At 40.1% G+C, this 12,828-nt stretch overlaps 1 protein-coding gene across 3 annotated transcripts in view; it reads left to right on the top strand.

Moving 5' to 3' along the window:
- Positions 1-12,261, top strand: part of LOC124178070 (phosphatidylinositol 4-phosphate 5-kinase type-1 beta) — a 58,239-nt gene extending 45,978 nt beyond the window's left edge. The window contains exons 19-23 of one of the 3 annotated variants that reach the window (XM_046561173.1): positions 10,180-10,323; positions 10,430-10,577; positions 10,666-10,876; positions 11,612-11,828; positions 12,049-12,261. In XM_046561173.1, the coding sequence (XP_046417129.1) occupies positions 10,180-10,323; positions 10,430-10,577; positions 10,666-10,876; positions 11,612-11,828; positions 12,049-12,246 (918 nt within the window). In that variant the 3' untranslated portion in view covers positions 12,247-12,261. Of the gene's footprint in view, positions 1-299; positions 474-10,179; positions 10,324-10,429; positions 10,578-10,665; positions 10,877-11,611; positions 11,829-12,048 lie in introns of those variants that run through there. The other 2 variants (XM_046561176.1, XM_046561177.1) reach the window with 2 other exon arrangements.
- Positions 12,262-12,828: the final 567 nt, after the last annotated feature.

Raw genomic sequence — 12,828 nt, 5'->3', positions numbered from 1 at the left:
GAAATTACCATTATTGCGGGTTTCCCCGTTATCTCGTAAGCTGAGCAAGCTGAGATTTTGAATTTGGAGAATCTGGAAAAAAGTTACCATCCGTGTACTTGTACGGGATACATATAGCGGGCGTGACTCAGTGCCGCTCCTTTTGCTCGGCACGTTCCGATTTCAGTTTTATAAAAAATCTGCGAATGCCGGAAACCTGCAACGATGCAAATATTTTTAGTTGAGTGTAGCGTCGCTCCTAATGCGACCCGTAATGAATTTCTGATAAAGTTCAATAATACAATGAAATGATGTTCCAGCTGAACGAACCTCTGAAGGTTGCAGAAATTTTTAACCAGATGCCGAAAGATGTGAGTTGTCGTTACACCCCAAATCACCGATTCGTGAGCGAACTAATGTCGGAAGCTGCAAAGTTGTTGAGAATCAATAGTAAGATTATCTCGACCTGGGAATATTGAAAATTCGGATTATTCATTTAATGAGCATCTTAATTGTACGTAATATGCGTACACACCTACCGCATTCGCAGTTGCACCGGTTGCTGAAAACGAAGCACACGGCAAGAATACTCACGTCAAGTCGCTGTGGGCGATTTTTAACATAACCGGTGATCAACGCAACAAGCCGACGGTGTTGGATTACAAAATTCGATCTTACGATTTCAGCAGCAGTCTCTCTGCCATGTGGAATGACGAGGAGCCATCTAGAGAAGGCAAGCGTTAATTATGCATAACTCGTCCAATAGTTGTAATTTCCTTTTCGCAACGAAACGTTAAGTATTTATATTACCAATGAATCGAGGATATTGGGTCGAAGTGCGTACCCAATATACAACGAGCGAAAAGTACGTATGAAGAACTTCAAGTGCCTCGATTATATTTCAGACCCTTACATGGTCACTGGTTTCATACCGCTGCAAATCGCGATTGACGTTTCGTTTCTGAATATGTGGAACGACGGCCAGTTGTTCAATTTAAAGAACAAGGTAACGGGAAAATGGGTAATGTGCTGGCAGTGTTCGATGAAATTTGAGGTCAACGTCTTGACGAAAATTAATTTCACGTAAAATCTCCCAGTAGATTCGGATTGGGCGTTTCCCCTATCATACGCTAAACCTGTTGGTCATGCCCGTGCTTTTGGAGCCTTCGGTAACCGTTGCATACTACCTGATAATCATCGCGCTCCTATTGATACCTGCCGAAGTGTTGTATAAGGTGGTCCACGACAAGTACAAAGGTTTTCGGGTAAATACACGCTACGCGAGATACATGTGCCGCATGATGATTACTACCGCACGCAACAGTTGTATACTTATGTATAACGAATAGAACTGCGGACTCGAGTCAGGGGCGGCATGTTTTTTGAGCGGTCCTCCGACATCTAGATGTTGACCGCTCGAATATATAGACTTTTTATAATGATTCAGGACTTGATGTATGCCATGGGAATGTCGCCGAGCACTTTGTACGCAGGCTGGATGTCGTACATGTTGATGGTTGGGTTGCCTGCGGCGATAGCATCTACCATTATATTGAATCCCGTATTCGTGAACACCTATCCTCCAACTGTCTGCCTGTTTGTTATACTTTATCTGACAATGTCGACGTGCTTCATGGTTTTCGTAGGGACGTTTTTCGATGACTGTAAGTTGAAGGTTATAGGCAATAACTCACGCAAAGCCCCCTGTTTTAGACAGAGCTCGACCACTCGACATAGGACAGTAGCTTTCTGAGAGCTGTGTAGACTTAATTTAGACGTACTTTACCTTAGCTCAACCTTAGTTTTAGTTACAAGTTTGCTCTTACTGTGCATATAGCTCATCTCTCTTTGAATATCCACTTTCAACCTCATTCTAGTAATTTTTCTATCTCTGAAATGTGTGTACGCTTGGCGACAATGAACCTGAGGCGGGTAATTTTTTTTTAAGCACCATAGTCGGCCGAGCGCGAAACAAACTCAACCTCAATAAACATAACACAACCCATGACCGTCGAATCTAACCTTAGAATACGTGTCAATTCAAAACACACACACAGACACACGCACACACACGCTGTTTCCCTCTTCTGTCGATTACATTTGTACTGTTATCCAATATTGCTATGGATAAATAAACACCCTACATTATTTATCGTGATGTCGGAGCGTTGTATCGTCCGGAACGTCACGGATCAATGTTTACACTTCAGATGATATGTATGCACATGCCTATGTACAGCTACGACATGCATTGTGATTCGTTTTTGTAATAATGCCGATACTGGCATGTAATATTATCTTTCAGCATTGAAAGCATGCCTCGTAGGTACTATGCTGTGGCTGGTACTGAGTTATTTATCAGTGATATTAAGCCAGAAGACAGAAAACATGAGGTACTTTATACAACTCGCAACACTGTGTCTACCGCATACCGGATTGCTCTATGGTTTGTCCAATTTTGCGGCAAGGCATGATACGAATATTGGTAAGCCCGCTCCCATTGCTGGATGCGACCGTCCGAAATGTCGGATTAAAAGCCAAGCTCGGACTTTGGCAGGGCGCTGGAGCCCTGAATAACAAGTACCGCCAGCGCTCTAAATCTCTTCCCTCGTACATAGGAGAACGCGTCGTCGGATATAATTCAAATAACACGCCAGTTTCGAGGTCGGCACCGATGGAATCAAAAGCTGTAGATTCCGAAGAAGCGATCTACTTGGTACACGGGGAGCACCGACCATCTCTTACCATGATTCTAGCGTCTTGGACGTTGCACGCATGTTTCTGGATACTATTGACACTTTATTTTGACAGCCTGAGGCCAGGTAAACTCGGGGCCGCCAGATCATGGTACTATCCGTGCGAGGTGATTCACACTTATCTACCTATACGCCCGTAATACCTGCACTCTCCAACGTAAAACAATTCTGCATATTGACAAATGAAATAATAATTCAATTCATTGTAATTGCGTCAATCGAATATCGACGTTCGATAGCAGCTCTCACCTGGTTATAAATGATTGATAAACCGGCAAAAAAAATGTTTTTCCAGACATTTAGTTCGGGGTCAGAAAATCTCGACGTCAATAGTTACAACGGCACGACAAAGCGGTCTACCGTTGAGAAGGCGCCGACCGGTTCGGCGGTGAGTATAGTTTCGCGATCGTTATCGCGTACCTTACGCCCCCGAGCGTAATACAGCTGCCGCATTGTGATATTATATATCTGTCTACCCAATATGGACCTTAACCGCAGAATTTTCCTAATTACCAATTGATGTCGCGTAACCGATCGATGTAACAACTCATTGTCGGTACTAATCTGCTACAGCCGATAATCACAATCAGGCAGATTACGAAAACGTTTGGCTCGATGAAAAATCGAGTGGCTGCAATCGATGGTATGAATATCGATTTCTACGAGGGGGAATTCCATATTATCCTTGGGCACAACGGCGCTGGGAAAAGTACTCTCCTAAAAATGATTGTAGGTACTGCATGACAATTGGTTCTCACATATTAAACGGTGATAATTTATACGCATCGAAGCGAAACCGCAAGCAAAACTTTAGACCCATAGAGTATCCATGCCGGTAGAGTGCTAATTTTCTTTTACATATGATTTTGTTGCGAAATTTTGTCCTATATCAAAAATAGATTCTGGTCACTTTCATAGTAATTTTCGGAATTCGTATTGTCGAATATAACAACAACCTTTCAGATGGTGAAATACTGGATAGCTCTGAACTTTCTTTATTGATCGTGAATCATTGAATAGATAAAATAACGCAAGATTGATGTAAATAAATACACCTCTTGCACACAAAATTAGAAAAAAATCCACCTTTACGGTCACGCTTTGTTACTTCAGTTTTAAAAATCATTACTACGTGTACATATTATGACTTACAGTAGACGTCACTATACTTAAAACTTTGCAGTCATTTATGAGTGCAAAATGTGGGACTTCGAATGCCATTTGTTTAAAAAAATCTGTCGTCTGCTTCAAAACTTGATATCATTGTTCACTGAGTTTTTTTTACACATCTCACAGTGTATTACTAACAATTGGAATTAGGAGTTTTGCAAAAAGTTCATTCAAAAATAACAATTCCGAAAACGACGAAGATACGGCATATCATTGTCTATTAATAATCCGATACAAGAACAAAAAGACAGAAAAATATCAGCACCCTTCCGATTTGTCAGAATCAGAAATTTTGCAATTCGTCATTTGACAGATGTGTAACGACTCACGGGGCTATAATTTTGCTTTAAGGCCACCATAAAAATATAATCTTCAATGCATAGATACCTATATACGAGATTTAATTAGGCCATAAATATAACGTAATATCAATTGCATAAGTATAAAAATCCGATACGAGCAGATGGATGTCTTGTATAAAACAGGTATTCACAAGCCGTCGCGGGGAGACATCTACATCCTTGGAAGGGATTATAATAGGCAGAAGGACTCGTCAAAATACCTCATCGGATACTGTCCACAAGATAATATTCTTGTCAACGATCTGACTGCCATACAACATGTTTACTTGTTCGGAATGGTATGACAGAAATATTTGAACTTGAGAGTTTTTCATCGTGCAAACGCGTGTCATTTTCTCGCATGCACGCCCGCATACATGCAGCCACGCAGGCAGAATCGCGCTAACAAACATATCATGCATTTTGTGTATGAAACATGATCATTGCAATTTCGAGTATCGTATTATACGATTCTTGTGCAAGTCATGCGATTTCTACAATATGCAACGCATCTATGTTTAATGTGACTAAATTTAGCTAAAAGGGATGCCTTACAAGGATGCATTTGAAAAGGCTGAAATGATGCTTACTCAGCTGGGATTGGGCTCGAACTGGAACGACAAAGTTCAACATTTCTCGCTGGGTATGAAACGACGTGTCTGTCTGAGCATGGCCTTAATTGGGAACGCCAAGGTATATACTAACAATTGATTAGCCCAGGTTGCCAAGGATACTTTTTACTTTTTCTCATCCGGTTCATCACTATAAGTTTACAAAATAGAAAACACACATGTACCTTAATTATACACACGTATGGAAATACCTTTAATGTATTAATTGGTTCTCCGATATTTAGATCCTAGTCTTGGACGAACCCGGGTACGGCGTCGATCCTCAGAACAGGCGTAGAGTTTGGGACACGCTACTGGTGGGTGCAAACGTGTTGTAAAACTTAGTATACATTTTATAGTGTCATGGGAAACAAATATATTATAGTATGTTGAAAACGTCAAGGCGTTTAGGGAACAGCGAACCATAATAATGACAACAAATTCGATGGAAGCTGCGGACGTTTTACCGGATAGAATTGCAATTATCGCAAATGGTAAAGTCGAGTGCTATGGAACCAAAATGTATCTGAATCGACGTTTCGGTTAGTTTTTCATCATCATCATCGTCATCGGCGTCATTATTATCATTATTATTATTATTATTGTTATTGTTATTGTTATTGTTATTACTATTGTTATTGCTATTGCTATTGTTATTGTTAATGTTATTATTATTATAAGTATTACCGGGCAGAATGGATTGCTTATTTTTAAAAATTCGGCCACCTAAACAACTGAGACACGCGAGAAATAAACAAAACGAAGCTAGTTGACGTTCATCACCTAATTGTAAGATTGTAGGGTGTTTGAAGACCGCGGCGTAATTATTCAATTTTTGGAAGACCCGGACAATAATTTCTCCAATCTTATGGGTGAAACTTGAAAACAGGTGTTGCTTACCTGCTAAGTATAGTAATCGAAGAGGACTGCGACCTTGACCTTCTCACCGCTGCGATCCAGAACTTTTCTTCGGATCAGATAAAATTGCGAAGCAGATTGGGGTTAGTAATAAAGTATGACTTACCACGAAGAACTATGTTCACAAGATTGCTCAAACATCTTGAGTACAACGCTTATTCGTTGAGAATAAAGACTCTCGGATTGAGTGTTGCCAGTATTGAAGAGCAATTTCGTAGGTAAATATTTAGAAGGAACTTTAAGCCAACTCCTATTAATCCAATTCAAATAATGAGTGATTCGATTTTCATAATCTGAAATAGTCAGTTGAAAATGATATTACTAATCTCAGTCTGTATCTTTGGCTATTTCATGTGTGTGATCCAGAATAGGATTCGCGAGTCATATCAAGACGCGGCACGGTATAAACGGCTTTTACAACAGTAATGAATTCGAAATGATGATCAGAAAAAGACGGCACGAACTCCTTACTACAGGTGATACTTTATTACACCCTTGTCTAGGTACAAGCTGGGAGGATAATAATACGAGAACAGCACCCGTTTATTTTTCATTTTTTCTATCAGAGTATTTTCGCAGCCATCAGGTTCAAGTTTAAAATTCTTAGTCACCCGGAATCTACCCTTGGGATATGAATTGTAATACACGAGTACCCTACACCCTACGTACATAATAGTATTGCAATTTATTTCGGAAAAATTTGTACACACCTGCAATGCATTATCGCATCTACTGGGTATTATATTGTATTATTAAATAATATGAATCGGATACAGGCTTTGAAAAAAGTTTATTTGACGAGGAAAACAGGCTGTAATTATTTCAGCAAAGGCATGGAAGAGAATGAAAGGATGGAGGCTTTTCATGCAACAGATTGGCATTATGTTTTACAAGAAGTGTTTGCACGTATTTACGTTGTGGAATGTCTACGGTTATTCTGTAAGTTTTGTATAAACGGCACGCTGATCGCAAGCCCTAGTTACCACTATTCATGTGCTGGAATCCGTGATGTTTTCTTGTAAACTATTTTCCAGCTGCTATTTTCATTGGTCACATCTATCGTGTGTATGGAAATGGCCGGCTCAGCGAATCTCCGTATCATGACATCAAGGTAACATAATTAGGCAATACCTATCATGCACCGTAGTCTGAAAAGTATTGCCGAAAACCGAATTATTTTGTGATGATTTGTGATCATCATCACCCTTAGGCGTGTATCAATATATTTTTCGTCCCACATGATCTGCAGGGTGAACCAAGTTAACATCTCGAAATACACTGCCGCGGGTCTCGGGATTCTGCTTCACCGCAGCGATGGAAGTTCGACGGCGCTGCTCGGTGATTTGATAGATACGAGCAGGTTGTACGATTCTAACGGACAGGGTAATTATTACTACGTGTCCAACGACAGTGTCAGAGAGCTTATCACAAAGCCCACCTGGAATTCCATAGAGGTAAATTTAATGAAAATTGCGGAAATTGTTTGACGACCTGCACGACAGTAATTCATTCTACCTGCAGTGATGGAATACGTGTAGACAAGTTCATGTTCTCTAGATCAGAGAACGATATTTCTTGGGAATTGATGTGTCCGAGAAAGATGGAATAGACCTTCTGTACTCTGTAACCGCATCGCACAGTGGCCCAATTTCAGTCAATTTCCTCCACAACGCGCTGCTGAGACACAACGGCTGTAAGGAGTGTTTCATTAGAATACAAACAGAGCCAATTTTGGATCGTACGCATGTAAGAGTCTTGGAATGGTCTTCTCTTATTTCTTCGATTACTTGGAAAATTTGATGAATCGGAAACATCAACCACTTGCTTTTTTCAAACAAAATTGAAACATTAACAAAGATTGATCCTTTAGTGGCAAAGCCGTATCATCAACAGTCGTGGGATTAGAAATTGGCAAAACTTCGCTGTCATTGCGTCCCTATTTTTACTCTTGCCAAGCATTGCTTCGGCGACGACGGAATTCAGGTCCAGCTCAAAACAGTTGCAATTGAATACTATCGGAATGTCCGTTATAAAATATTGGGCTCCGATCTATGTCACAGATATTTTGATTTATTTGCTGTGTCTTTTGCCGATTGCTTTTCTCGTCCCTATCTTTTACAATGTCATCCCCGATGTCGATGGGATCGAATATGGTAAGGGTCCATGAGAAATCTATATACGAATGCCTTGCGATTCGCAATTGAAGCATCGATATGAATGAAAAACTGTTCCAATCATAGTCCGAATGCTGGTGATTTTCCTATTGTACGGGATAGCAGCGTTGCCAATGGGCTATATTATACATTTCTTTGTGAGAAGAGTTGAAATTATGTGTATACTTGTGGTAATACTGAACGTAACAATTCGTAAGTATCTATATGATGCAAGATGAAAATAATCCTCAAGTATCACTGTAAGCTTGGCGTGGCAGTGGAAGAAAAAGTGAAAATTAGGCTTGGCCAGCTGGTTCTTTGAATAATAATATCCTTAATAACAAAAAACAAAGCATAAAAAAAAAAAGTGACATTTTGTTATTTCGTTCACGGCGGAGAACCCTCTCTTAACAATGATCTACTTTTCAGTTACTTTTACTAATGGAACTCTGACACATCCAATATTAACGCGAATTGTTTCAAAAACTGGAAGAGAATTGAGCGATATGTTGCTCCACATATTTCCTCAGTATACCTTGGCTTGTGCGGTCGGAAATTTCCTTTCTATACACATTTACAACTACCAATGTAGACAATTGGACAGTTGCTCCACCCCATTCTGGGCAGAAGATCCATGCTGCCGTAAGTAAGATACGTTCAATTTAAATTCTCCGATCGTATTAAGGCTACATAGTATACAAGTACAGAATGAATGTATAGTTACAGTTTCTAATTACACACACCCACATATAATACGAAATTTCGCTTTGCGAATTATTTTATTTTATTTTTTTTTGTTAATCTTATCGTAGACCTCTCATTGCCATATCCAGTTCTTTTCAATCGGACAAATTATACTCCTACAGTCGAGAAAACTGACGTGATCCGTTTCAAATTCTCACACTTGATCGCTTCGGAGCTGCAATACCCTTTCAGATATAAGTGCATCGTAATTAAATCTTGCATGCGTTGGACGGGCAATGAATGATCAATTACAAAATAATTCCAGACATCTGTCAAGCTTTCAGAGATCTCACAATACAGTTCAACGGATGATGCTCGGACTGTTTATAACCCGAAAATTGCGACAAGTGATTTTCAACTTGTTTGACTTCGTTGTAGTATATTCTTACGAATTTTATCCAACACGGTACGAAAAATGGCACTACTTGGATGCGGGGAAAAGTTACGAATTATCTGCAAAGTTCAGACAGACCGTCACCTCAGAGTAAGTATAACCAGAGGAGACACTTGTGGCGACACCGAATTGATGTTTTTGATTCCGACCAGCATTGTTCAGATCGAGGGCATTTTAATCGCGCGAAATATCGAATCAACATCATAAGTGAGGCATAAGTGAGGGTTAGCAAATTCCGGAATTTGGACCATTAGAAGTTTTAATCGTTTCGACCATTCTGGACTTTCGACTAACCAGTGTCATGGTCTGTCTGAACTTTGATCATTAAGAATTTCGACCAGTGCCCCACCACAGTGCATAACACATCTAACGTTGGCGATTTGGTATAAAAACGTAGCTTCCGAATGACTTTTTATAAAATTTTCTTGAAAAAAAAAAAAACGAGACGGCATAGTCTGAACGACTAATTAAAAGCTGGCAAATTATAAAAAATATACAATTGAAATGAAACTTGAATTGCTCCGCAGATGTTTGCGGAGATAAAGGCTGTTTTCGGCCGCTGAGTACCATGCGGACGAAATTGATTCATCATTCTGTAATGCTTGACATCGCCATATTGTCACTGGAAACTATTATGCTTATAACAATGGTAATGTTTATCGAGTCTTCGTACAAAGCGAGAATCCAAAAATGGTTCGACGGGCGGTGCTACCCGGCTGCGATACATGAAACTGTTAAGGAACCGTATGTTCTTTGTGAAAAAGAACGAGCAGATGAGTTCATGCGCGGTAAAGTTGAAGAATATAAGAAAAATAGAAATGTCACAGCTGGCATGATTCATTCGAATGCTTTCAGATTGCCTATGCATACCTATAACGTAACTTAAATTTATAGATTATAAATCAGGCGAAACGGACGTCTCGTCCGATGTAACGTTATCGGTTCAAAGTCTAGCAAAGAAATTCGGCAGAAAGGCAGTGGTTCGAGGAATCAGTTTTAATGCAAGTAATCCGTCATTGTTACGATCAGTGTATGTCACGTACGTCTAACGGTATATTTGGCGGAATTCGATGTTGCAACTTTTATGAAATGAAAATGAACGGTATGCTGCAGGTATGCAAAAACGATTGTCTCGGATTACTCGGAATGACGGGGTCTGGCAAGTCAACGATATTTAAAATTTTGAGTGGGGAAGTACTACCGACAAGTGGTAAAGCGGTTATCAAGAACTACGATTTAACGAAGGAGAAGCACTTGGTAAGTTTTTAATTTTTGCTACCAATGTGAAGCTAACCGAGCTGAAGTTATCATTGTTTTCGATAATACATAATGAATACCATAAACTGACATAAAAATGATCAAGTTCGCTGGCATGATTGGATACTGTCCCCAAATCGGAGGGTTGAATAAATTCATGACTGCCAGACAAAACTTACGCTTACACGCAACTCTTCGTGGCGTACCCCCGGACCGAGTACGAGACGAAGTGGACAAATGGCTCGATGTGTTTGGTAGATGCCTCCAATCTTTTTTTTTTTTTTTTTGTTTCACGTATTTCATCGTCCGAAGACTAACCCAACTTGACATGTATGCTCGTAGATCTTTTGGATTATGAAAATATCAGAGTAATGCATTGTCCTTGGGGTATACGGAAGAAAATTTGTATCCTGCAGAGTTTAATCGGCAATTTGCCTGTTGTTCTGTTGGACGAACCGACTTCGGGATTAGACGCAATCGCAAGGCAGGTTGTATGCGATTCGCTACACCTCATCCGTGAAATGGGCAGGTCTTTATTGGTCACTACGCAAAGGTGCAGTTTCTTTATCCCTACAGTTCTATTCTTTACAAACGGAGAGCCAGTGACAGTCAGACATAGGTTACAATATTGAGCTTAAGATATCAACGTTTGGGTGTTACGAACCTTGCGCCACGCGTGCTTCGGCAGGTGACAGGTTGGACTCTTCGGACGTGTTTGGCTTTTAGAATAATATCGCTAAACAACCGTCCGAATAACATGTATAAAATTCAGATTTAATACCGCAACGTAAATGACACCGTTATTGTTTATGATGTGAAATATGCCTGGTAATTGTCGATTCTATTTTATAATGCTATCCCATTGAACATGTCAAGAAATTAGGTTTGATATCATAACAGGCTGCTCAAACATTTTTATGCCCACCTTCAGCAGTTGTTATCTGCCAAAGTCCGCGTGACTCAAGGTTCGTAACACCCAAAGTTCTTATCTACTGTGCACCTGTGCACGGACGTCAAAAATCTAAGGCCTAACACTGCAACGCATTATATGTCTGGCGGTCGCTGGCTCTTGGACTATTATATCCTCACTGTTTATTATACTCCTTATACATGGTGATTTATTCGTTGCTGAACACTAGTACGACGAAGGTAGCCGTTTAACCAGGCACCCGCATAAGCGGCTTTCTCACCCGGATCTCATCCTCAGCAACGAATAAATGACTCTGTATGTGTAAGTGTTTCCGAGGAAATATGATTAGTAGATACGTGCACAATCTATATATTTCAGCATGGAAGAAGCAGAAACCCTTTGCTTTAGAATAGGAATATTGGTCAACGGACAATTTGTCGTGTTTGGGAGTAGCGAGCAGCTCAAACATCAACACGGCGATTATTTTACACTGAATATTGCTATACCGGCAACGCTCAATCAAAAGACGATTCAAGATATTAAAGGCTTTACAGAGAAAATTTTCACCGATGTTAACTTCAAGAGCTTCCATGCTGCAAGTTCTTTCTATAACTAATACCACACATATTTCACACTGTTGGGGCCGTTTTACCCGTTGAATGATGAATATAATGACTAAATAAAACAACTAGCTGCAATAGAAGTATTATAGTGTTCTATAAAGAAATTGATGCAAAGCACCTAACTCGCCTTCCACTCTCCATTCAACGCGTTTCAATTGGCAGTATAGTAAACTTTTTCATCTTCATTTTCAGGGTATATTGAAGTATGCAATCAATGCGAGCGCAGAAAAGTATAGTGTGATATTTGAAAGGCTTGAGAAGCTGAAAGCCAGATATCCTGAAATATCTGACAGTTCTGTTAGTCAAACAACAATGGAACATGTGTTTTTGTCGCTGTGCGAAAAATATCAAGACGAAAGAAATGCAGAAAAAAAAATCGATGTGTGTTGAACGAATTATAAGTAAACTGCAATCGCGTCATCAAGACCTTCGGACGGATTTGTCGTAAAGTTGAATGCACGGGAAAGAAGAACGCCTATCTACAAGAACTTGATCACGTTGCGGTCCAGCGGTAGATTCTAATTGTTTATCCGAGGTAATGTGGGCAGAGGACGTCTCGGATGTGCGTTGAATCTCGGATAATGCGAAAAACATGTATGAATCGTGACACTGTAAAAAAATACATCTAAACGTGGGCACCAGCTTGTGAGTTCAGTTTCATTTGAGTTTTCCTGTGTTATACAATACGAGTTCACACCTCAGTTAACGCAGAGTGCTCCTATGAGTCGGATGCCATGCGTAACGCGGAGCTTCAGTCAATCGAATGCCGCATAAACGAGGTTCTACCGTATTGCCCATGGGTTAAGGCGGGCTTATACGAAAACTCAGCTACATTCAATTTCAAGATCTGTACGATTCGATCCGCAACGGGCAGGCACAACATGATATCGCGCGACCGCCACCATTAGACATCGTTACTAATAGGCAGCTGCCAACTTTTTTTTCACTTCGGCATCGCAGGTTCATCATTTT

This window comes from Neodiprion fabricii, chromosome 3 (genome assembly GCF_021155785.1).
Source record: "Neodiprion fabricii isolate iyNeoFabr1 chromosome 3, iyNeoFabr1.1, whole genome shotgun sequence".
Taxonomy (NCBI): Eukaryota; Metazoa; Arthropoda; class Insecta; order Hymenoptera; family Diprionidae; genus Neodiprion; species Neodiprion fabricii.
Note: the sequence above shows the minus strand (reverse complement) of the source record. Positions and strands in the feature narration are given on the sequence as shown.